The 22,772-nt window shown below is 41.2% G+C and overlaps 2 protein-coding genes across 8 annotated transcripts; one reads left to right on the top strand and one right to left on the bottom strand.

The window, feature by feature from the left end:
• Positions 1 to 2,820: 2,820 nt before the first annotated feature.
• On the top strand, positions 2,821 to 14,774 carry LOC106811341 (RNA polymerase II-associated protein 3-like). 3 transcript variants are annotated; one of them, XM_014814935.1, is made up of 10 exons: positions 2,821 to 3,058; positions 5,198 to 5,326; positions 7,586 to 7,714; positions 9,204 to 9,331; positions 9,604 to 9,796; positions 10,198 to 10,350; positions 10,621 to 11,022; positions 12,810 to 12,907; positions 13,196 to 13,290; positions 14,536 to 14,774. In XM_014814935.1, the coding sequence occupies exons 1-10, from the start codon at positions 2,912 to 2,914 to the stop codon at positions 14,625 to 14,627; spliced, it is 1,566 nt and encodes a 521-aa protein (XP_014670421.1). In that variant the 5' UTR covers positions 2,821 to 2,911; the 3' UTR covers positions 14,628 to 14,774. The 3 variants fall into 3 exon arrangements, with proteins under 3 accessions (XP_014670421.1, XP_014670412.1, XP_014670426.1); XM_014814926.1 differs by having other exon boundaries at positions 2,821 to 3,067; XM_014814940.1 differs by lacking the exon at positions 10,198 to 10,350 and having other exon boundaries at positions 2,821 to 3,067.
• Positions 14,775 to 16,561: 1,787 nt separating this feature from the next.
• LOC106811104 (centromere protein K-like) lies at positions 16,562 to 22,754 on the bottom strand. 5 transcript variants are annotated; one of them, XM_014814672.1, is made up of 8 exons: positions 22,693 to 22,754; positions 21,040 to 21,157; positions 19,942 to 20,080; positions 19,132 to 19,261; positions 18,812 to 18,907; positions 17,773 to 17,842; positions 17,295 to 17,420; positions 16,562 to 17,130 (listed from the first exon to the last, which is right to left on the bottom strand). In XM_014814672.1, exons 2-8 carry the CDS (start codon positions 21,151 to 21,153, stop codon positions 16,972 to 16,974), a joined length of 834 nt encoding a protein of 277 aa, XP_014670158.1. In that variant the 5' UTR covers positions 21,154 to 21,157; positions 22,693 to 22,754; the 3' UTR covers positions 16,562 to 16,971. The 5 variants fall into 5 exon arrangements, with proteins under 5 accessions (XP_014670158.1, XP_014670143.1, XP_014670135.1 ...); XM_014814657.1 differs by having other exon boundaries at positions 22,648 to 22,748; XM_014814649.1 differs by having other exon boundaries at positions 22,652 to 22,748.
• Between the last annotated feature and the right edge of the window lie 18 nt (positions 22,755 to 22,772).

Here is a 22,772-nt window from a genome sequence, read left to right as displayed (position 1 = left end):
ATCGGTATTGAACGTGAAGTTAATTACATTAAATCAAACCATTAAGACTATTACTGGTACTCGTACGTCTAGTACTGGACAAGTTGTATTGTATTACCATTATTTTATTATGAAACAGGCCAAGTGCCTGTGGCAAGTGGGGCACTTGCAATCGGTATTTTTTCATATGAAATGAGCTGAGTAGGCAGCTGAAGGGGTCGTTGTCGTTATCAGGTATCTACCTAGAATGTAGCCCGAGACGTATATGTATACACAAAGTTACCAGACTGTATCTCTCTCAGCATTATAATGTACCCTGTGTTTACATAACGTACCCTGCCCTGAGATGAGAGGATCGGCAATGAAGACGTCATGAGAGGTGAGAGAAGAGTAGGGGCAGGAGGTGTGGAGAGAGGAGCAGAGGAGGAGTGAGGACGGAGGAGAGGAGAGGAAGAGGAAGATGAGAGCGGAGAGGAGGAGAGAGGAGGAGGAGAGAGGAGGAGGAGGGGAAGAAGTGATGGATAGGGGGGGAGGGAGAACGGTGATGGAGTAGGGGCCGGAGGAGAGGAGGAGGAGGAGGGAGGGGAGGAGGAAGAGGAGAGGGTAGGAGGGGAGAAGGAGAAGGTTAGAAGGTAAATGGAGTAGGTAGCAGGAGGGGAGCGGGAAGCGTGATGAGATCCGAATGAGGTCAATGGACGGAGGAGTAGGCAGGAAGGAGAAGGAGGAGAGGAGGAGGGGGAGGAAGGAGAAGGTGAAGAGTAGGGGGGCTAGCGAAGGGGATGACGGGGAGGAGGAGGCGGGAGGAAGGGGACGTGATATCGAATGAGACGGTCGATTGGGGAGGAGTAAGGGGGCAGGATGAGGAGCGAGGAGGGAGAAGTGAGGGTAGGGGAGGGAGGGGAGGAGGAGCGGACAAGGGACAGGAGTAGGGGGAAGAGGCAGGAGGAGGGGAAAAGGTTGATGGATAGGGAGGAGAGCGGGAGGAGGAGAGCGGGAAGGTGGATGGAGAGATCAAATCGAAGACGCTCGATGGAGGAAGGAGTAGGGAGAGGAAGAAGAGGAGGAAGAGGGGAGGAGGAGAGGAGGAGGAGGAGAGGAAGAGCGTGATTAGAGTAGGGGAGGAGGAGGAGGGGGAGGTGATAGAGTAGGGACGGAGGAGGCAGAGGGGAGAATTGAGGCAGTAGGGGAGGAGGAGAGGAGGGGGAGGAGAGCGAGGGAGAAGTGGATGGAGGGAGAGTAGGGGGGCATAGGTAGGATCACCTTTTCACCTCTTGCTCATCTATCACTGTCTCCCCTCCTCCTCCTCCTCCTCCTCCTCCTCCTCCTCCTCCTCCTCCTCCTACTCCAACACCTTCTCCCCTCCTCCTCCTCCTCCTCCACCTACTCAAACACCTTCTCCCCTCCTCCTCCTCCAGGACCGTCTTTATTCCATCTCCATCACCTTCTCCGCTCCTCCTCCTCCTCCTCCTCCCCTCGTCCTCTTCCTCCCCCTACTTTATCACCTTCTCCCCTCCTCCTTCTCCTCCTCCTCCTGCCCCTACTCCTCCTCCATGACCGTCTTCATTCGATCTTCATTACTTTTTCCGCTCCTCCTCCTCTCCCTCCTCCCCTCCTCCTCCTTCTCCCCTCCTCCTCCTCCCCCTACTCAATCACCTTCTCCTCTCCTCCTCCGCCTCCTCCTCCTGCCCCCTACTCTTCCTCCATGCCCGTCTTCATTCGATCTTCATCTCAGGGGCAGGTACGTTTATGTAAACACAGGGTACCTATATGCTGAGAAGATACAGGTCTGGTACACTTGTGTATACATATACGTACTTCGGGTACATATCTGTAGAACCTGATACGACAACGACCCCTTCAGCCTCAGTAGGTACTATCTATTGTAACTGTATATTATAATAAATTTATTCTTGTTGTTCGAGATCATACATTATACCAAGAGTGGATAATAGAGACTCTATTATCCACTCTTGATTATACTTCGCATCTGCAATATACTATCACGGGCCAATGGGAAACAAATGTGTACAAGATTGAGCTCTTTACACTTATTTGAGGAAAAACAATCGGATCCACTTTTTTACACCAAACTATATTCTCTATAGAGATTCGTTGCTCTCTACTAAGAGATGTATTTCTTATATTTCTACGATTCTGCAAATTTGTATACATTCAACAAAATCATATAGTATATATGTAGCAAATACTATAGACATGCCATAGAAACGAAATTTCGTGACCCAGTTCAATGAATAATAACGAGCCAGAGCCCCCCCCCCCCATTCAGTCGACGTGCGTATAGTGTGGCGCGACGAGTGCGGCACGGACGACTACCTGATGATCGATATTCACAACGCTTGCATTTTTATTATATTTTTCTCCAGATTATTGAGGCAGCTGCCTGTCTTGCCTCCAAGAAACTATATTATATTGTTTTAAATTGGAGTTAAAAATTATTGTTGAGTTCGTGAACAATATTTATTGACATTTTGCCATTGAACGGCATTTAGAGGAAGTTATCGGCAATAATAGGCAAAAGAGAGTAGAGAAACACATGGTAGTAAATACATTTCGTGTTTATTTACCTTTTTTTTTTTATCGAGACGTTCCAAGTGCCTGTGGCTGTGGCGCTCGCGGTGTGCGCTAGGCGCACATATTATTCTTCGTATATTTTTTGATGGAAGTGACAGCGAAATCATCCCCCACAATTAACTGAGAACCTGTCTAAGCCACTGTACTTAGATAATAATGAAAGGGTATTGACTTCATATTTTTGTTGACATCCGATTTTTAATTTTTGCCCGTTCAAGTAAAAGTTAAGAAATACTGTCACTAGGTGGCGGTGTGGGCGAATCAACACAACACGAACGTGTTTTAACTTTCATCTGCTTTGATTTTAGAAATTACATCTCTTCTTGCGAAATCTTGCAGGATGTCGAAATTCAATATGTTAGAATGCCAACAGCAAGTGAAAGAGAATTCTCTTGAACTAAATGACTACCTGCGAGAATTGGAAAAGTGGGAAACGGACGTCAAAAAGAAAGATGATAAACTACGTACTTCGCAACCCCTCGCTAATGTACAGCCGGTATACCGTAGGCCTCACAGGCACTTGAAGCATTTCAACTGTAAACACACGCCGGCGCCATTGCGCGCACACTGACACATAAATATAGAGACTGAGACTTGAGACTCTTATTTAGGGTCAGTAGTTGCCGCAATGGGCGCCGGCGTGTAGTTTACAGGTTGAAGATGCTTCAAGTGCTGTGGTGCTATAGATAGATTAGGACTTAGTCTTCTTTTCCCATTGGCAGTACTATTGACGTATTGTATTGTAGCTCCTGCGCCGTCCGCGATTTACATGTGATTAGGATTAAGGTAGGTTAAGGTACGGGTAGGATTAGTTGCTGGTGATATGGTGGTGATGAGGGTTACAACTTGGCCTAGTAGTAGTACTACTAGTACTAGTACAACTTACAACTTACAACTACAAGTACAACCTGCACCACGTAGGCCTAATCAGTAATCGAACAACCATTGAACCAGTGCTCTTCGGGGATCAAGATGGTTTGAGACCCCCCGCAATGTTTTAGCATATGCGCTAAGCTAATCTCCTCCACTGCAACCCCCAGCACTGCGAATTGTAGGGTAGCCAGTGAGGTGATAGATGCAGGGTTCTCCCTACGCTTTGCGCAAACGGGCGCCTCGCCGCGCCCCGTTTGGGAAACTCCCCCTGTTTGAAATCGTTGGCGCCCCGTCTTGAAATATCATCCTGTTCCCGTTTAATTCACACAATAAAAGTTTGCTCCAGCGCGGGATCGACCGCTCTAAGAATTGCCGTACTCGACCAGGACATCCGACGCCGTGTATTTTTTTACGCTACACGATGCACTGCAGACGTACACAAGGGTTAACTGTCAGTAACTGAGTACACGACTCGGCTATTCTTATAATACAAGAACCCCACATACCGTTATTGCTGTGGTGGCCAATTTTCGCATTAATTCCGTCGTACGGTAAAAATACAGCCCCCGGACCCCCCTAGTTTTCCCCCCTCCCCCCCCCGCTGCTTGTGCATTATCATTCCTGGGAGAACCCTGCGATGGCAATATTTATTATGCAATAAAGCGTACCAGATTATGTTTTTACGCTATCATATGCCCAACATACACGATCTACTGCATCACCTCTGAAACCCCCCATGCACCAACTACGGTGATCCTTTCGGCCGGCGTATTATTGTAAATTTTTTGCACAAGAATTTTACTGTTCTGAACAGTGTTCACTGCCCCAGTGCAGGCCCGTAGCCAGCTTTATATTGGGGGTGGGGTTCGTTTTTTCAAATGCTTGGCAATTTGCTGCCGGCAAGGGGCCGTGTACAGGATTTGTCCAGAGGTGGGTATTAACCGTAAGCCAAAGCTGCGGCACGCGCAAGGGAGGGGTCTGGCGGCGCGTCAGAAATTTTTTAAATTGATCCTCAGATGCGTTTTCTGCGAGTGGCAAGGGGGGCGTCCGCGGACTACTTGGCCCCCTGTACACGCCCTTGCTTCCGGCTGCGAGAAGCGACAGGCGACGGGAGGGGGAGCCAAGCGGACGCAGCCGGGGAGGGTTGCTGGGAGGGGGTGTTTCACTTGTTACCTCCCGCACGATGGAGATTTTGCAATTATTACACTAAAATAGAGCGACCTGAGGTGAAATTCTTCCAAATTTGCAACAAACAATTTTTTTTTGGCTTGGGGGTGGGGGGGGGGTTCGTTCGAACCCCCCGAACCCCCCCTGGCTACGGGCCTGCCAGTGGATGCACACGGTTTAATGATAATACTGTTGTTTGGGTCTATGTGTCCGGCTTTTGCAACACCTAACCAACATTGTACCACTACCAAAAATCAAAGCAGCTGTAAAGTGGACTGAAAACAATTATCATGCAATATCAGCTTTTAGATAATTTTGTTATATTGCATTAAAATACTACAAAAGTAAAGTTTCCTCATAACCTTATAAAGATTTGTCTTGAAAGTCCAAGGCACTATATCGAAAATGGAGAGATAGAACGTTGATGAAGTAGACAGATCAGCACCGCAGATCCCAGTAAAAAATGCCTCAACTTTGCAATTCACTAAAAGCAAAAATCCAACTCCCAGCACAGAAATAGCAAATTTGGCGATGGTGCCAGGTGTTTTGTGGTTATACAACAGAGTTATATTTTTATGTCGTGCAGAAGTTGCCACCAGTAAGAAACGAGGCTAAAAGGCAAAAGCGTAAAAAACCCCAATCATCCGAAAATAAGAAGGAAAAGCCACAACCTATCAAGTCCTACAACTACAGCGCATGGGACAAGTTTGATGTGGTGGGTAACAACTGTTAGCTCTATGAAATAGTTGAGAAATATATAGTTACTTATTATTTTATTTGCTTATAGATAATGCTGTTCTTTGAGTTGGATTTGTTTAGTTTCATGATTAAGGTTGGTGGACTATGATAGTTATAAATTGTCTTATCCAATGATAGATCCAATTGAAAGTTTCAACTTGCAATGACATCAAATTAGAAGGCAGTGTACCTATCACTTTCAAGCAAGCCAAACTGCCAGTAGATTTATGTTTCATGTAGTGCAATAAGACTAACGCAAACACTAGTGTATAAAGGAAATTTTTGGCATTCCATCGAGTGACCCTTAAATATGCAGGTTTGTCTGTATATCGCAAAACTAAGTTCTGATAATTCTGCTGTATGTATTGACATAGTTAAACCACAGGCTAACGGATACACAGACTGGACAGAACGCCAAAATAATGTAAGCAATTGAATGGTGGCGTCGCCCAGCGAATGAAGCAGTACACTAAAAATCTGGCTATGGTGACAGACCGTGGATGTATAACGTTGTAACATTAAAATGTCTCTATCGTTAATTCTAATATTTGGACTGGAGTTTAATTATACATTCCTGAATCTAGAAGGTCAAATGTTAGTATTCAAGTCGATTTTGCTCTATTAAACGGCCATACATTTACTTTTACATGCAAAACGATCATCCACACCCCATCACAGACTAATGCACAATACACACAATACATCACAATGCGTAATGTGCACACGGTATACTGTGCTACAGTCTGTAGTTTAATTTATTCCTCAGTCTGTGACCGGATTTTGTCAGATGTTTGTTTTTTCTACAAACAATAAAAATAAAAAGACGATATAATTTCCATATTTTTCACTCAAATACCATTAATCACATTTATTGCTAAGAAGCTTAATCACAAGTGCTGGAGCTTCGACAATTTACGATTTTGCTTGTTTCTAGGTTGGGAGCGCAGGAGGGTTACTGACTTCTATCAGAGATGGAACTGCATCTTTTCTTAGCCTCTTAAATTTTTTGACTTGCCCTTGTGTTTTTAATAAAGGTGGAAGGGATCGGGTGAAGGAATTATGGAAAATAAGGTAAAATACAGACAGTTTGAATTTTTTATTATCAAAATTATTCAGCATACATGTGTTGGTTTAGTTTTGATATTGCCAAAGCTATAATAATATACTTCAGTGCCCAGCAGTGAATATTTCTCAAACTTATTTTTCTGTTTATGTATATTTCATGAAATCAAACCTGGTACATGTATAACGACCCATGAGTCACACGACGAGAAGCAGAGAAAGCAATGTTTTTTTTATTAATAATAGTTATATTTTTAAATAGGTGCAGCATCACATTTCAAAGCAGCCAGTGATTTTTATCCTTGTCAGCTGGACACATAAATTTAGATGCCTCAAAATGATCCTCGCAAATTAGCAGATATTTGCATTGGCTGTCTTTTAACTCGTCAAGGTCGGCTCTTCTTATGTTGCACATCCACTTCCGAAGTCTATGTACATGTAATGATGTGGTGCATTATTTACAAATTGCATATCGTTTTAACTGGTATTTTTCACAGAACAAAGGGCAGCAGTGTTTTCCCTAACCTTTAACTGTTAGCTTCACAAGATTGTATCTTGTATTAATTAGTTTACATTGATATTATCAGGAGTAAGATAATATAGGATCTTACCTATATTATCTTATCAGATATGATATTATATATATATTATATATTATATGATATTATCAGGAGTAAGATAATATAGGATCTTACCTATATTATCTTACTCCTGATATTATGATTACATATGATTAAACAATCAATAAGTACAGTAGGTATCTCTGTTCGTGTGCACAGCAGTCAGTGAGTCACTACATCTGTCACGGCCGTCCTAACGAATTTATGATTTGCAAACGTATATAACATGCAACACGTGATAAATCTAGTACCTATCATGCTCTGTGGGAAACTTGAAAAACGCTATATCTGGGTTTTTCTTCCTTGAATTGGAACAATTTCCCGCACTGCAATAACCGCAGTGATTGCCAGCTGATGCTATTTTGAGTAGTTGGCCGCTTCATTCGCCAGGGGCAGCACCATCAAAACGCTTAACAAGCAGGGTATACGAAGTGTCCAGTCTGTGTATACGTTAGTCTGTGGTTAAACTCTGAAGGATTTAAAAGACAAGCTCTTGTAAATATATGCATAAATATTTGTAAATAAATAATGATAATTCTCATAATAATTCTCAGGAGAAAGCATGTCAAGACATTGATCAGGGTGCAGATCAGCAGAGTTCAGAGGAAGATGACGATAGTGCGGACAATGAGCGGCAAGAGATGGAATGGAGGGTGCAGCAAGCAGTTGCTGAAAAAGACCTGGTATAGGATATATTATGCCAAGCAAAAATATCTCGCATACTGTAACAGGCATACTGTGGCCCATCATGCCCTCATATTGTGATTTTTGTTTATTAATTATAATGGTTTACATAAATTCATTAATCATATAAGGATTGGAGCTTAATTATATGTAATACATCAAGGTAAGCCTAAACAAATTAACAAGAAAATGTACCAATCCAAAGTGCTGAAATATGAAATGTTTTTAAACAGATATAGTATTTTTGGCAGGCAGCTAGTTAAATTCATATTTTTACATTTAACTTGGATTTTTAGCTCGGCTGACGAAGTCCGATGCAGCTTGTAGAATCGCATGATTGTCCGTGCGTCCGTCAACTGTTGGGCACAAATCTTAACCGCTCGGCGTACGGTCTTGATATTCGGGACGTCGGGGGGGATCGCGAAAAGGAATCAGAATGTTGAATTTGGCGGTCAATGGTCAAAGGTCAAGGTGTGTCAATGGAGGGGAAATATTTCCCTCCTTAACTTAAGGTGTAGGAGGAATTACGGAATTGCGGCACAAATCTCAACGGCTTGACCTACGCTCTTAATATTCGATGTATAGTGTGATGGGGAGGGAACCCATCACCAGCGCGAAATTGGAGGTCACAGGTCAAAGGGCAGTGGGGGAAAGGTCAGATATCAGACATTTTCTGAGGACATGGTCTAACGGACCGAGTGAAAAACATTTTTGTTTCAGCGCCATTCATGATTCAGTACCATTTTTATCACTTTATTGAAAGGACCATGAAATGTGCTTTCCGCTGACGTGCGAAGAGTAAGTGTCTGATAACCTTTTGACCCTCAAGAGGAGGGGTAAACACGGATTTGTTGACTGTTAACAAAGGACTGAACTGCTTTTGCTATTAGAGCCCCCTCCCCCACCACCTTCCTCCCACCACCACCACTACGCTTGCGCTCGACGCATATCCATGATAACATGTTAATATAGTGAAGTCATTAAAGTTACACAGCTGTATCTTTATTACTGTACTACCGGTATAGCAAAGCCTATCATAGATTTTAGATCTGTATTAGTAGTATCCTAGATATATGCTCTGAGCGCGAACGCGGTGGCGGGAGGGCGCACTTGATTCGGTTGCCAGTGAGTTTATCAGAAGAATACCCGGCTACAGTACACGTCAATTGAGCGCTGTCGCTCTGCGGCGCTTGTTTAGTAAACTTTTGATTTTAATTAATATGCAGTGATCTATGAAGAGACTGTAGGGAATAAATAGGACTGTTTGCAGTTCTAGCTGTCAATCACATGTATGGGGGGGGGGTATGAGCAGAACTGCAGTGTTCGTGGCTAACTGATCCAAGTAACTGGTAGATTTTGAACAAGGCAATAATTATAGAACATTAACATGTGTTGTTTTTAGCCCACTGTTGTTTTTTATGGTTTACATGAGTGGATTTGCAGCTATTTCCATTAGTATGCTAATATCATGTGTTTATTCTATTACAGGGAAATGATCTATTCAAAAAAGCAAAGTATGAAGAGGCCATAGAGCATTACACAAAAGGAATTGGTTATGATCAATTCAGTGCCATCTTGCCTGCTAACCGTGCCATGGCTCTGCTTAAACTTGGAAGGTACCTGTGCTCTCTTGTATGCACATAGCTAATACCAATGTTTCCTACCACAGGCAATCAATATACTTTCAGGATGCCTGTGGGAAAACATGCTTTGCTTACCATCATTTTGTGTAAAGTGTGTTAATTTATGAGCCGATCAACGAAAGTTACCTCCGTGTATTGATTCTTGCGCTAAAATGGTATCTAGTCTCCATTTGTGTCATTAGTCAGCAGTGTCCTAGCATGTCAAGTGGTGAGACTTTCAGGTGGTCACGATGGTTTTCCTACAGGTATGCTGCGGCAGAAGCCGATGCAAGTACTTCCATCGGTCTAGACCCTACCTACGTGAAGGCGTACGCCAGAAGAGGAACGGCAAGACTGGCGAGAAAATGTCTCGCTGAGGCACGGCTGGATTTTGAGCAGGTCCTCACTCTGGAGCCAGATAACCGACAGGCGAAAGCTGACATTTTAAAAATTGAGAACGTATGCAAGATGCTGGTTGTCTCATGTACTTGTAGTTAATAACCGTTTTTATCAGGACGTTGTATTTTTTGTGTAGATTGATCAGAATCTCGTGCAAAGTCATCTAATTTGATAAAAACAATGATTGTGATTGGCAAAACAGACATTTTGTAAAACTGTGAGATCTGCTTACCTGATACCCGATTAGTTTCTTGATTTCAAAAAACAAGATTATTTCTCATTTATACTGGCCAGTAAAAATTCATGTCGGGCAAGTAAACCATTATTAAATAATAAAAGACATTCTGAAAGAATAGAATAGAAATAAGAATATCATGTTCTTCTTTTAAGAAGCAATAAAATAGATTTCTCATTAGTGAATTAGTTCATATAGTGCCTTGATATATTGGGTATATATTCAGTTTTTGGAAAAAAGTAAACCCACACCAGACCTGGAAGAATCACAGCCGGAGAAGGCTGATGAGGGAAGATTATCTAAGAAACTTCCAGCTAAGCTTGATGTGGTACCTGGATTGGTGATGCCTATCGATAAATCAGTACATCTTAGATCAAAGGTATTAAAGTGTTTACGATTTGAAACAGAATGCTGCATAGTGGTTAAATTTTACCAATTTGACAGTATTGTAACAGGTTCTAGAGTGTATGACCGTCAAGTAAGTGGACGTATTAGTTAGTAGGATTTAGTATATATTTATAGCAGAACGTAAGTGATAGCTACTTATTGTACTGTGTTGAACATCATCACATCATTTTTTAGTCTTACATACTATGAATACAGGGATATAGTTTATAACAGTAGAAATGTTTTTATTTTTTTATTTCAGAAACCACTTACAAGAATTAGCATTGATGAATATGACGAAGATGAGCATATTTCCCTCGTGGAAACGGAGAAACCCCCTGAAACTAGCCAGACAAAGCAGGCAACTGCTGGCGATCGTTTGGCCGTAAGCAGCGGTAGCGATAATAGAGTCACAGGAATGTCGTCACCGAGTGGTAGTGTCGATGGGGTGCATCGGCAGAGTAGTAAGGTGGACGTGGTGATCGGAGATGAGTCGAGACAGGATCGTGCGCGGACGACAGTAACTGGCAGCATCAACAAAGACGAAGGCACTGCCGATGTTGCTGAGGACGATGGGCCACCGCTACCAGCAAACTCGGTTCAACTTCAATTGGACTGGAGGCGACTAAAGGGAAACTCGTCGAAACTCTACAAATACTTCAAGGTATATCACCCTTTACTTTATGAACAGGATGATATCAAGAGCACATAAAGCCCATAAACGTAAGGTTTAAAGGGAGAGTTTACTCTAGGTTCTAGGGTTATTTTCAGCTAATTTAGGTTATAATTACGCTACATAAAAAGTTTCATGGTTCAATCACCATTAGAAATAATATTAAAAAATGTTTTAAAACTAACGACTACAGTTTGATTACAACGACGGTGGCGCCACTTAAAGCGCACGATCTGATAAGTTGCGCAAAACCACTTTCCAGCCAAGGGCTACAGACCGAGGGTGTTTCTTATTTACTCATTTAAAAGCAAAATGATTGTAATATCTTATAAACGACATATAGTTTCAGTTATAATATGAATAAATTTGCCCAAAAATGAATATCGTTCGGTTAAATAGCATTTAGGTATAAATATAATTGCACTTTTGTGATTAGCCCTCGGTCTGTAACCTGCAAAATAAATTGTCAAATACGCAACTTTTCGGGGTGGCAGCACGGTCGCGAGTGTCATGGCGCCGTTCAAATTTCGTAGCGTTGATGTGTAAAATTAATAATTATAACAATATAAATTAGGTATTTGGTAACAAATACGTGTGGGTATAGACGATTTGTTATACAGTAAGTACAGTTTGTATCAGGAGTAGATAATAGGGAGGAGTGTGACATCAATAAACAAGGGCGAATATCGTCATTTAACTAGCCTTATAATACCTACGATTTACTACGCGTAACTCATCCAACTTGAGCTCAAATCGGACACAGTACATTCGCTATCATCGTGCGAAATCGTTCCTCGTAGACCCCGCAATCCGGAGATACAGCCTAAAACGTACGGACGATTCTCCATTTCTTTGGCCATCAATCGCAACGCCATTGCGCGCCTATAATTCAAGACAAAAGGCAGCTATCTAATGCCGCTATTGCTAATCAGCGAGGCATTGTGGCTCGCTGGGAGATTAGGCATCAACACTCGCGCGAGATAACCTTTGACGCCGTTACACAGCTACACAGGCCACCTCTGTACATAGCTGGCATGCCTTCAGCACGCACACCAACCGCATGATTAGCTCGTCGAGTGTTGCGTCGATGTCCAATCTCCCCACGAGCCACAACGCTACATTCCGCATTCCGAGAGAGCAAACACAAGCGACTGCGCGGCAGGTGTTCCTGCCTTTTGTCTGAATTAATAGGCGCGCAATGGCGTTGGATTGATGGCCAAAGAATGGAGAATCGTGTCGTACGTTTTAGGCTGTATCTCCGGATTGCGGGTGTCTACGAGGAAACGATTCGCACGATGATAGGCGAATGTACTGTGTCCGATTTGAGCTCAAGTTGGATGAGTTACGCTCGTACGTAAATCGTAGGTATTATAAGGCTAGTAAATGACGAATTTCCCTTGTTTATTGATGTCACACACCTCCCTATTATCTACTCCTGGTTGCATGCAGTAAAATCCTAGAGGCTACTGTCCCTTTAAGTGCTTTTGATAATATGAGTCATGATTAAGCTATGATAAATTCGAATACTTTCTCTCTGTTCATCTATTGTTACATGTGCATTGCATTATTGCTTTTCTATTATTGCCAATTGTGGAAAGCATTAAGCCACCGATTGAATTCTATATTTTGTTTATTTATGTTTTATATACTTCTATAAGTAATAGTGAAATTAGTGCAAGTCTTTAATATGAAGCAGTCAATTAGTCAGGCACCTATTTGATGTACATGTGAGATTTTATATTTATATCTGATGTGATGATGTTTGATGCTCGTTTCAGAGGATCCAGCCGGCAGACTACCCACGACTATTCTCTCAGTTTCTTGAAGCTGATGTTCTGTCTCAGATAATTGCAGTTCTTCGTGATTTCTACGTGTGGTAGGTGCTTTACGTGGATGTTTGTACCATTCACAACTAAACAAATGCTTAAGTGACTAAAACGGGAGCGAAACAAAGGCAAGCTGTTACTGCATCAAAAGTTTGCAGTGATGAACCTGTGAAAGATTAACTTTATTACACTGGTTTTAATACTGTGCATCAAATTTTTCATAGTCACTCTTGAACCTTTTATCTCTGCTAATTAACGTGAACATATCACAATTCCTAAGAGAGGATTAGGATTGCATACACTGCGTGTACATACATGAGTCTTGTATGAATTTCCAGCGAGAAAGAGGACGTGTTTTCAGTACTGGCTGGCCTGGTGCACGTGGCAAGATTTTCTACTATTGCCATGTTTATGGGATCAACAGAAACCAAGGGTAATTCAATTGTTCTTGTTAATCACTTCCTGCCATGCACATGAAATTAGAAAATCGTTACGCTACTCCTTGCATTCCTGCTACAGTAAAACTCGCGTAAGTCGCCATCGTCTAAAGCCCAGCGCACATTGCCGAACATTTTGCTCAAAAACATCGTAGCAATGTTCCATGAAATGTTCGGCAATGTGCGGTGAAAAAAGTCGCCGAACATTTGTTCCGAACAATGTTTCTGAAGATCGGAAATGTTTGATATCTCGAACATTGTTTGTCGAATGTTCGGCAATGTGCGGTGAATGTCGAACAATTTTAGGAACATTTGTAAGTAGTAACCAATAGCAGCACGATATGTGGTCACATGATTTTTGTGTGCCGATCACGTGACTCTTTACAACACAGCTACTAGACGGCGCCACAAGGTTGTTCGCTGCAAAATGTTCGGCAATGTGCGCTCAGCAATTGTTCACCCGCACATTGCCAGACAAAAACATTTGTTCGGGAAAATGTGCGCCAGGCTTAAGTCGACGTGGAAGTCGAAGTCCCGATTCGCTCTCATAGTAAATCCATTGGAATAGCCCCGCCTAAGTCGACATTTATAAGTTGTCATTATGTACAAGTCGACGCCCTCAGACAGGTCCCATGTAATACAAACAACAGTAATTTCCAATCTGTAAGTCGACATCGGAAATGCCGATGGTGCAGTGTATGGTCTAGGCCCTAGGGAATGCATGAGCTGGCTGTCGCAGATGGATTGTTTGAATCGCATTGTTCGCTTGGACGCATTGTTTTATTTTTTCCAGCTCGCAGCTCACACACCCCCAGATTCCCCACTGTATACAGTGTATTACATAAGTGTGTATGCAGCCCAATGCAGGGTGCAAAATTAACGCGAGTCCGGATCGAGTCAAATACTCCCTGATTTACTGTCGTACTCCCTGATTTGACATATGCAGGAGTCCGTGTGACTCCCTGAAAATTAATTCTGCTATACAGTACTAACTAGTCCTTTCCAGAGCACGGCCTCGCGGAATTACCGTATTTTTTCCAGCAAGTGTTCCAAGAAAATTTGGCAGACGTGCACCGCAAATGTCCTGCTACGCAAGGCAGCTAATACAGTGTATACGCGCTTTACATACATTGTATAAGTCGACACAAATATGCTGGTCCCAAAAGTGTCGACTTATGCAAGTTTTACTGTATTATACACTGGTGATGCACTCTAACATGTGTTTTAATTACCATATGCAGCCTTAAATGCTCTGTTTGAGCGAGTCAAGCAGTCGGGACTACACAGCAAAGAGGACGTTGCAGCCGTTTCTTTAAAGTACAACCTGTCGTGACCAGCACAAGATGAGCTCATGGTAGACCCGATATGGCTTCACACCACTGCAGGTGACCTGTGACTAACATTTTATAACCAGGAGTACGTACTCAGGTATCGGAGGTATCTTATCAGTACCATTTATTAAACTGTAGCCAGTGTAAAAGAAAAACTAGTTCGTTCATTTTGCATTAACGCTTGACTTTATATAGTTTATTGTAATATTGGCAGTTGAACTGCATTTGTATGTACAAGTGACAAAGAACTATAAAATGCTCCTAAAATTTCACAATATTGTGTAAAGGTTTAGAATTGACTCTGTGGACTATATATATTAGCACTATAACCTTGAGGAAAACGAATGAAAGTGTCAATGACACTGTAGCTCACCTTGGGTGTGATAGAAGAGGGATCGGGGATATATAAAGCAAGAGTGTATATGGGAGAACTCCCATTATATAGCATATCCCCCATTATATACTCTTGATAATGATATATGCATAAGTTTTGATGGGAAAATAAATGTTTCAGATCTGAAATTCTGAAATCTTGACAAGAGATGGCGCCATGCCTAAATGATCGCCATTTTGGTTGTCAAATATCGCACAAATAAAAACAATAAAATATTCCATTCAAATTACTGTAACGAAGAATCTAAAACAAAATATTACACGTATATAGGTATGATTGTAGAGTTGTTGACCAGTTAGACGAAATAAACGTAATAGGACGTTGTCATCTCGCCCATAGCAGTAACAACTGTTTTGGGGCTAGCCTTACACATTCACATACCAAAATTTAAAGGCATACTAGGCCCATTGATTATGCAATGTTGACGAATGCTAGAGTAACTGGCACCTTGTGTAGTTAATAAGTACATAACCTTGTAGCCAAACGCGTATTAGTTTGTCCAATATCACTGCTGGTTACATTACAAGCACAACTGAAATCAGTTGTTGATATTCATTTACGTGGCGTAAATGTCATCCAGGAGTCAAGCGATGACGGAAACATTTGTGCGGCCCGTATGTTTTGGACGCCAGATGAAATGGAGGTGTCAGCGGTGTAACCACGGCCATGGACTAAACATGGAAATGTAGTAAAACACTCGTACTAATCACGGACGCACATGGACAGCCCTGACAAAGTTCCTTATCACAAGCGTTCGTGTTTACGAAATCACTGATGATAGCATTGCGTACGGCCGAGCATGCGTGCGAAAATGTCCGGTGCACTATAAATCTGTATCACACCCGCTTCGCCGGCAGCGGGTTGAAACTGTAAACAACTGATTTCTTGGACTGCGGATTCCAATCAGACATTTCTTAGTAACCAGCAGTGATATTGGACAAACTAATACGCATTTGGATGTAAGGTTATGTACTTATTAACTACACAAGGTGCCAGTTACTCTAGCATTCGTCAACATTGCATAATCAATGGGCCTAGTATGCCTTTAACAAAATCGAATGAATTTAGATGGCCATTTCCATTTTTGCCAAAAAGCGGGCGTGACTGGAAAGTAGGTCGACTGGCATGCTCCAAAATAGGAAGTTCAAATCTCTCCCATAGGAGTAACAACTGTATTCAATTTGAAACATGTGGATCAAACGGTTCTTAAGTTATCGTTGACCGTAGGCAGACATTGAAATGCATAGTGAAATTGCCAAAATCTACCTAATTTGCATAATTAAAAAAAAAATCAAAACCTGTGTGATATGTTTTGGGGCCAGTCCTCATTCATTCACATACCAGAAATGAGCAAAACCCATTGAACCCGAACTGACTTGTGGCCATTTCCATTTTTGCCAAAAAGTGGACGTGGCTCGAATATAGGTCAACTGGCGTGCTCCAAAATAGGACACTCAAACCTCTCCCATAGGAGTAACAACTATATGCAATTTGAAACATGTGGGTCAAACGGTTCTTGAGTTATCATTGACCATAGCCAAATGTTTGACCGACGGACGGACGACACCCCATGGCAATAGCTCATCTTGACGATGTCAAGGCGAGCTAAAAATCCCCCTTCATAAGCAGAAATAAGTTCAAAAATTACATTCTTACCTAACACCTACAAGTGTAATATATTTATAGGTCCACATATATTAATATAAAATTTAATGATAAAGTGACAATCGTGATACAATGCAATACATGCATTCCTACACTATTATAATGCTCGGTTATTATTGCCCAATAGAAATATACAAGACAGTGATAACTTCCAATATCACTCTGCAGAAATGCAACATCTATATGATATGAGAGGACACTGTACAGTGAATTATACATTTGCTATATACAGTATACATATGACTGTATGCCTGTGCACCATGAAATTGTAATATCCCTAGAAGCATCTATAGATGAAATGCGACAAGCTTGATAAGGTTGCTGTCATTAGGATGACGCACTACAATGCCACAGCGCAGTAGGAGCTCTACATATTCACTCCAGTGCTCCTCGGATAGCTGGATGTACGGATCGTGAGGAACCTCAAAACATCTGTTCATCAAAACCTAAAAAAATCGATCCTGCATTTAGCACGTAGTGATTTACATGTTCCTACATGAATAACAACACCACAGGATGCTTCTTTATTTACTCATAATCCCATTAACCATTATTACATCTGATCTAGGTAATATGTGAAAGATGACCAATATATTAAGAGGGGTCTCACTTCAAGAAAACTGTACAGTGGCAAGAGATGGGCATAACCAGTTGTGTCCAGGGCTCCAATACCGTGCCTCTTTTGCTTGCCCTTCTCAGCCCCTGGTGGTGCAAAGTGCTCTGACACAAACTCTATCTAAGGAAGACAAAAATTATTGATATTATGAATAGAAATGCCCTGCAAAATAACACGCCTTGCTCCATAGTCATTAATAAGAGTTAAAGTAGTAGTGATGTGGCAGTTTTGTACGTGTAGTTACCTGCAAAAACAAGTACTTAATTAGTTTATGAAGATCCAATGAATGCTTACTATCTCCAGATGAATTCAAAACGTTTCAAAACCAGTTAATGTTAAAGATGGTAATATACAGATATATATACAGATATATATATGTAATATAATAGACGTTGCTATTATTTCCTCACCCTAACCATGGGCCAATGGCCATAGTTATTTACTATTAGTTAGTTATACGGAGTATTCTCACCATTTTCTGCATCAGGAAGATGTGATACTCGTGCGCTTTTTTATACTTGCCTCCCAATTCAGCCTTTATTCTGAACAAAACAATGCATGGTAAGCCACATGTAATGTTACATGTGAATATTTAAACCATTTCATACATAACTTTTTAATAATTGAATTTCACATATTAAAATTTTACATGTAACATTATATTATACTGTTACAATAATATATTACTAAAGAATGGAGTCAGCAGTAGTGGTTTTCTAATGGAAAGCAGGGTTCTCCCAAGGCCAACAAACCAACATGCCATCAAAGCTGATATGTGACATCCCATAAATCCTCATACATGCCTTATTTGCATAATCAGCATGCCTTAATTTCCAGAAGATTCTTTGAAAGTCTCAACATAGTCGTGCTGTGTTTTCACAGCTTGATGTATAGATTTCTGAACTGATCGAATTTAGTTGTGTATTGTGGCTGTTTATGACATGTGTAATCGACTCCAATTGGCACAACGCCCTCCGCCATTCATGCATCCCACAAACGACGTCCCTTCTTAAATATCTGGGGCAAACCCTGGATGATGAGGAGAGTCCCTGTGTCAGTGCCAGTGTTGTAGGTCTCGAGGCCGGTTTCTTTGGTCTCGGCCTCGGCCTTGGCCTCGGAGTGCAATGACTCGGGTCAAGGCCGGCTCGAGGCCACTACATAGTTAACTGTACATATTGTAAACACGCAGTTTACAAGAATTTAATACTAAAACTCCTACCTAAATTTATGCGACTAGCTGTTTATTCACATTGATTTTTGCCAGTCGAGTGTGTGGAGCTTAGTCTTAAGATCTCGAGTGTTGAGAGTTTCGCGCCATCATCTCGTCTACTTATTTTATTGTTACCTGACAATGTCGCCTACTTGAAATTTTGCTAGAAATTTCAAATTTTATAAACAAATTTAGACTCACGGTTTTAAGTTTCAAAGTGTAGGGTTAGGGTTAGGGATTGGGGTAGAATTGGGGTAGAAATTATAGTTTAGGGATTTTTTTTATCAATCTGGTTGCTTACTTTTTCTTGCTGGTGTTCTCCATATCTGAAGCTAATCGTATCTGTTTTTCTAGTTCTCGTCCGACTTCCTTATCTTCCAGCAGCCACTGCTCAACCCTGATTTAAAAAATATATATTGTAAATTGGGTGATCAGCTTAGCTGTGTTTACATAATACATTGTAATTATGCGAAGCCACATTTCGAAAATGCCAAATGCACAATCTTGAGTACATAAACAAAAAGTAGAAGGGTAATTGGTTGAAGGAGTATGGGTTGTCAGGAAATAAGAAAGAGAGAGTAGGTTATGGTACACTATTTAACAGATGTATCTCTCGTTCACCTTTTCTTTTCCTCCTCTAGGTCTTGTTTTTGTGATTTAACGTGTGCAAGGACTTCCTCCAGTTGCTTACATGTTTCCACGAGATTTCTACAAACAATCTCTTGGCAAGCGCCATGGTTTGTTGGCAGCACTGCAATAAAGCAAGATATCTTATGTGTGATATACTGTAGGAATTTTTCGACTCTATAAAATTTGATTGTGCATTTTGAAAAACATCTATCCAAGCTAATTCAAGTCAGGTCACCCGCAGTCTTCAATCTATTGAATTGCATGTTTACGTCGTTTCAGCAGAAGAGAAGCATTTGCTAATAATTCAAAAAAGATGGTAGCTCCTTACTTTTTAATAAAAGAATACAGTCAAATTTAGATATGACTATGTGGTTGGGGGGAATCATGAATGCAATGGAACTTTTGTGTGCGTTTCAAAGGAAATGTTCATGCAATATGACCTTATGCCACAGTGGTGCAGTATGGTTGTAAAGTAAGCTCAACAGGAACCATTTCTTAGTGTCCATAGGCGAATAGCTAGAAAAGTATCATCTCTTACCAAAGTTGTGAGGTATGCTTGTGGGGCAAGCCCAACAGAAACTAGCAACGGTCAATTTGCTGGTCTCTAGGGAAGTAGCCAGCGGGAAATTTACAATTTTCCATCCATGTAGTTGACATTTCACCTAGTCCAGTGATTTCTCTAGTTCGTTACGTCTTTTCAATATTGGCATATAACAATAATTCGTGTAAGCATTCTGTGACTCAAAATTCGGATGAGGTTTCAATCAGCCGAGGATCAAGAAGTGAAGGTGCCACACTCACGTTCGTCCCCGCGCTGCTGAACGGCAGCGATCATGCCTCGTAACCAGGCATCCTGCTCCTGGTAAATCCCAACCAACGGATCACTGTCTCTGGATCCTGCAGCTCTGCACTGAAAGTTCTTCTCAACATTGGAATGGAGCTGTAAATACAATAAAACATGTGTTAGCAGTCGCATCTACAGAACACAGACGTTTCTATAAATAACACTTGTACAGCAAAGCCACCTTGATAGAATGGTCACTTGCTTATAAAGGCCACAGTTTCGAAATTTCACTGGAGTGACCCATCTAGCAAAGGGTTGGTTATATAAGCACAGAATTTAAAGGGATAGTTTACTCTAGGTTATAGGGTTATTTTCAGTTAATTTAGTTTAAAATTATGCTACATAAAAAGTTCCATGGTTCAATCACTATTAAAAATATTATTAAAAAATGTTTTAAAACTAACGACTACAGTTTGATTACAACGACGGTGGCGCCACTCAAAGCGCAGGATCTGATAAGTTGCGCAAAACCACTTTCCAGCCAAGGGCTACAGACCGATGGTGTTTCTTATTTATTAATTTAAAAGCAAAATGATTGTAATATCTTATAAACGATATATAGTTTCAGTTATATTATGGATAAATTTGTCCTAAAATAAACATCGTTCGGTTAAATAGCATTTAGGTATGTATATAATTGCACCTTTGTGATTAGCCCTCGGTCTGTAACGTGCAAAATAAATTGGCAAATACGCAACTTTTTCAGGGTGGCAGCACGGTCGCGGGTGTCATGGCGCCGTTCAAATTTCGTAGCGTTGATGTGTAATTAATTATAACAATCAAATTAGGTATCTGGTAACAAATACGTGTGGGTATAGACGATTTGTTATACAGTAAGTACAGTTGTATGCAGTAAAATCCTAGAGTCTACTATCCCTTTAATTATGTAACAGTAATTAATAAATACTATACACATCTCCAAAGCTAGGGTTATGTAGATAAAATATCCACGTGTCAAATGCAGCATAATTGTCTACACTACATACTTAATGTTTTGTAGTTTACATGAAGTATGCTACATAGTTTCTGATGTGTGATTTACTATAACTGCACACCTGTTGGAGGAGAGCTTTCTGCTTGTCAATGTCTATCCGTAGATCTTCTATGGCATGCGTGATGTCTTCACTCGCTTCCGGGCCATTAGCGACATTCTGTGCATCTCCGGACATTAAGCTATAATAATAATAAAAATATACATTACCGCCATTTGCAATGATACCTGTGCTAAACAGTCATTAGTTCAGCGAATCGACATGTAGATGCACTCCTCACACTTGCTTATAAGATAATATGGAGTAAATCAATTCAGTGTGACAATGTCATAAACAAACTTGGAATTTGCACAATCTTAAGATCATGCTGCCCAAACTGCGGATTTCCGAGTTTGGCTGACCAATCTCAAGATTGGGCATGCTGGAAACAGTCACACACACCACACAACTAGTAGTGGAACTAGTAGTGGATTCAACTACACTTAATGGTGATTGTGGCGTATGCGATCACAACTGGTGCAAACTAAGAAGGGATTTCTCTAATAGTTATCAAATTATTTAATATAATCATTTATTATTTTATATTTAGCAAAGATTTAAGATGCCAAACATTTTGAAGAAAACTGATTAAGAAGATATAGAAACTCTTTCTGATGATATAACCGTTGATACCCTATGAATTCCAAGTTTGTGCAACCCGGCCCTGCATGCTCACCTTGCCCAGTCACCAATCACGCCTGATTTTAGACCAACTACTAGTACTAGGCCAGGGAACTCGCAGCTAGGGCCTGCATACCTCCCAAAGTGACGCGTCGTCGACCGACCAATCAGAGCACTCGCAGCTCAGGCACTAAAGCTGATAGTGATAAATATAAAGCTAAACCCTAACCCTAACCCTTACCAGTAACCATCCACTCACGATGGCCAGCTTAAATAATGCAACCACAAAACATCGCATCAGCTTTAGTGCTAGTTCTAGTACTATAGCCCGCGTTCATTAACTGCCGCAGGGCTATATATATATAGAACATTTTATGCTAGATTTCGCAACTGGCAACCTGTTACCACATGTTTCGTAGGAACTTTTGGTAACAGGTGCAGTTGCGAAATCTAGCATAAAATGTTCTATAGCCCTGCGGCAGTCACTGTAAGCGGGCTATAGTACTACTACTAGAGCTATTTTAGTGTCTGAGCTGCGAGCGCTCCGATTGGTCGGTCGACGACGCGTCACTTTAGGAGGAGCTGCGAGCGCTCCGATTGGTCGGTCACTTTGGGAGCCCGGAGGTATGCATAATGCAGGCCCTAGCTGCGAGTGGCCAGGGAAAGGAATCTGTCCGTACAACTTTCCCTATTTTACTGACGTGAGTGTTTGATACCTTCACTGCTTCAGCAACTCATTTGATTCTTCCAAACACATGATTTTCTCCACAACGGTAATATAAATTAATCCTAGAACTACTAGTTTACTAGTAGTAACTAGTATTATTATTCAATATTAGTAAAGGCTAAAGCCTATGTAACGTAAATTATGTTACGTAAATAAATTGTTTAGTAAACAAGAGACTGAAGAGTAAGACTAGCCTTGCTACCCGTGCGTCTTACGTGAGCAAGTTTGCACTATACGGCATAGTTCTAAAACTACAGCTTTAATAGCACCCTTTAACATTTAACCTATGTGTATTACCTTGTAGTTGTAACGATCAATTTGTTACTAACGATCAATTATCAGCACAAAATCACACTAAATTTGAGTGCACGCGCCATAAATTTTACGGCGGTGGCGCTGTTATCAAGTA

Source organism: Priapulus caudatus, unplaced genomic scaffold (genome assembly GCF_000485595.1).
Source record: "Priapulus caudatus unplaced genomic scaffold, Priapulus_caudatus-5.0.1 Scaffold18, whole genome shotgun sequence".
Classification (NCBI taxonomy): Eukaryota; Metazoa; Priapulida; class Priapulimorpha; order Priapulimorphida; family Priapulidae; genus Priapulus; species Priapulus caudatus.
Note: the sequence above shows the minus strand (reverse complement) of the source record. Positions and strands in the feature narration are given on the sequence as shown.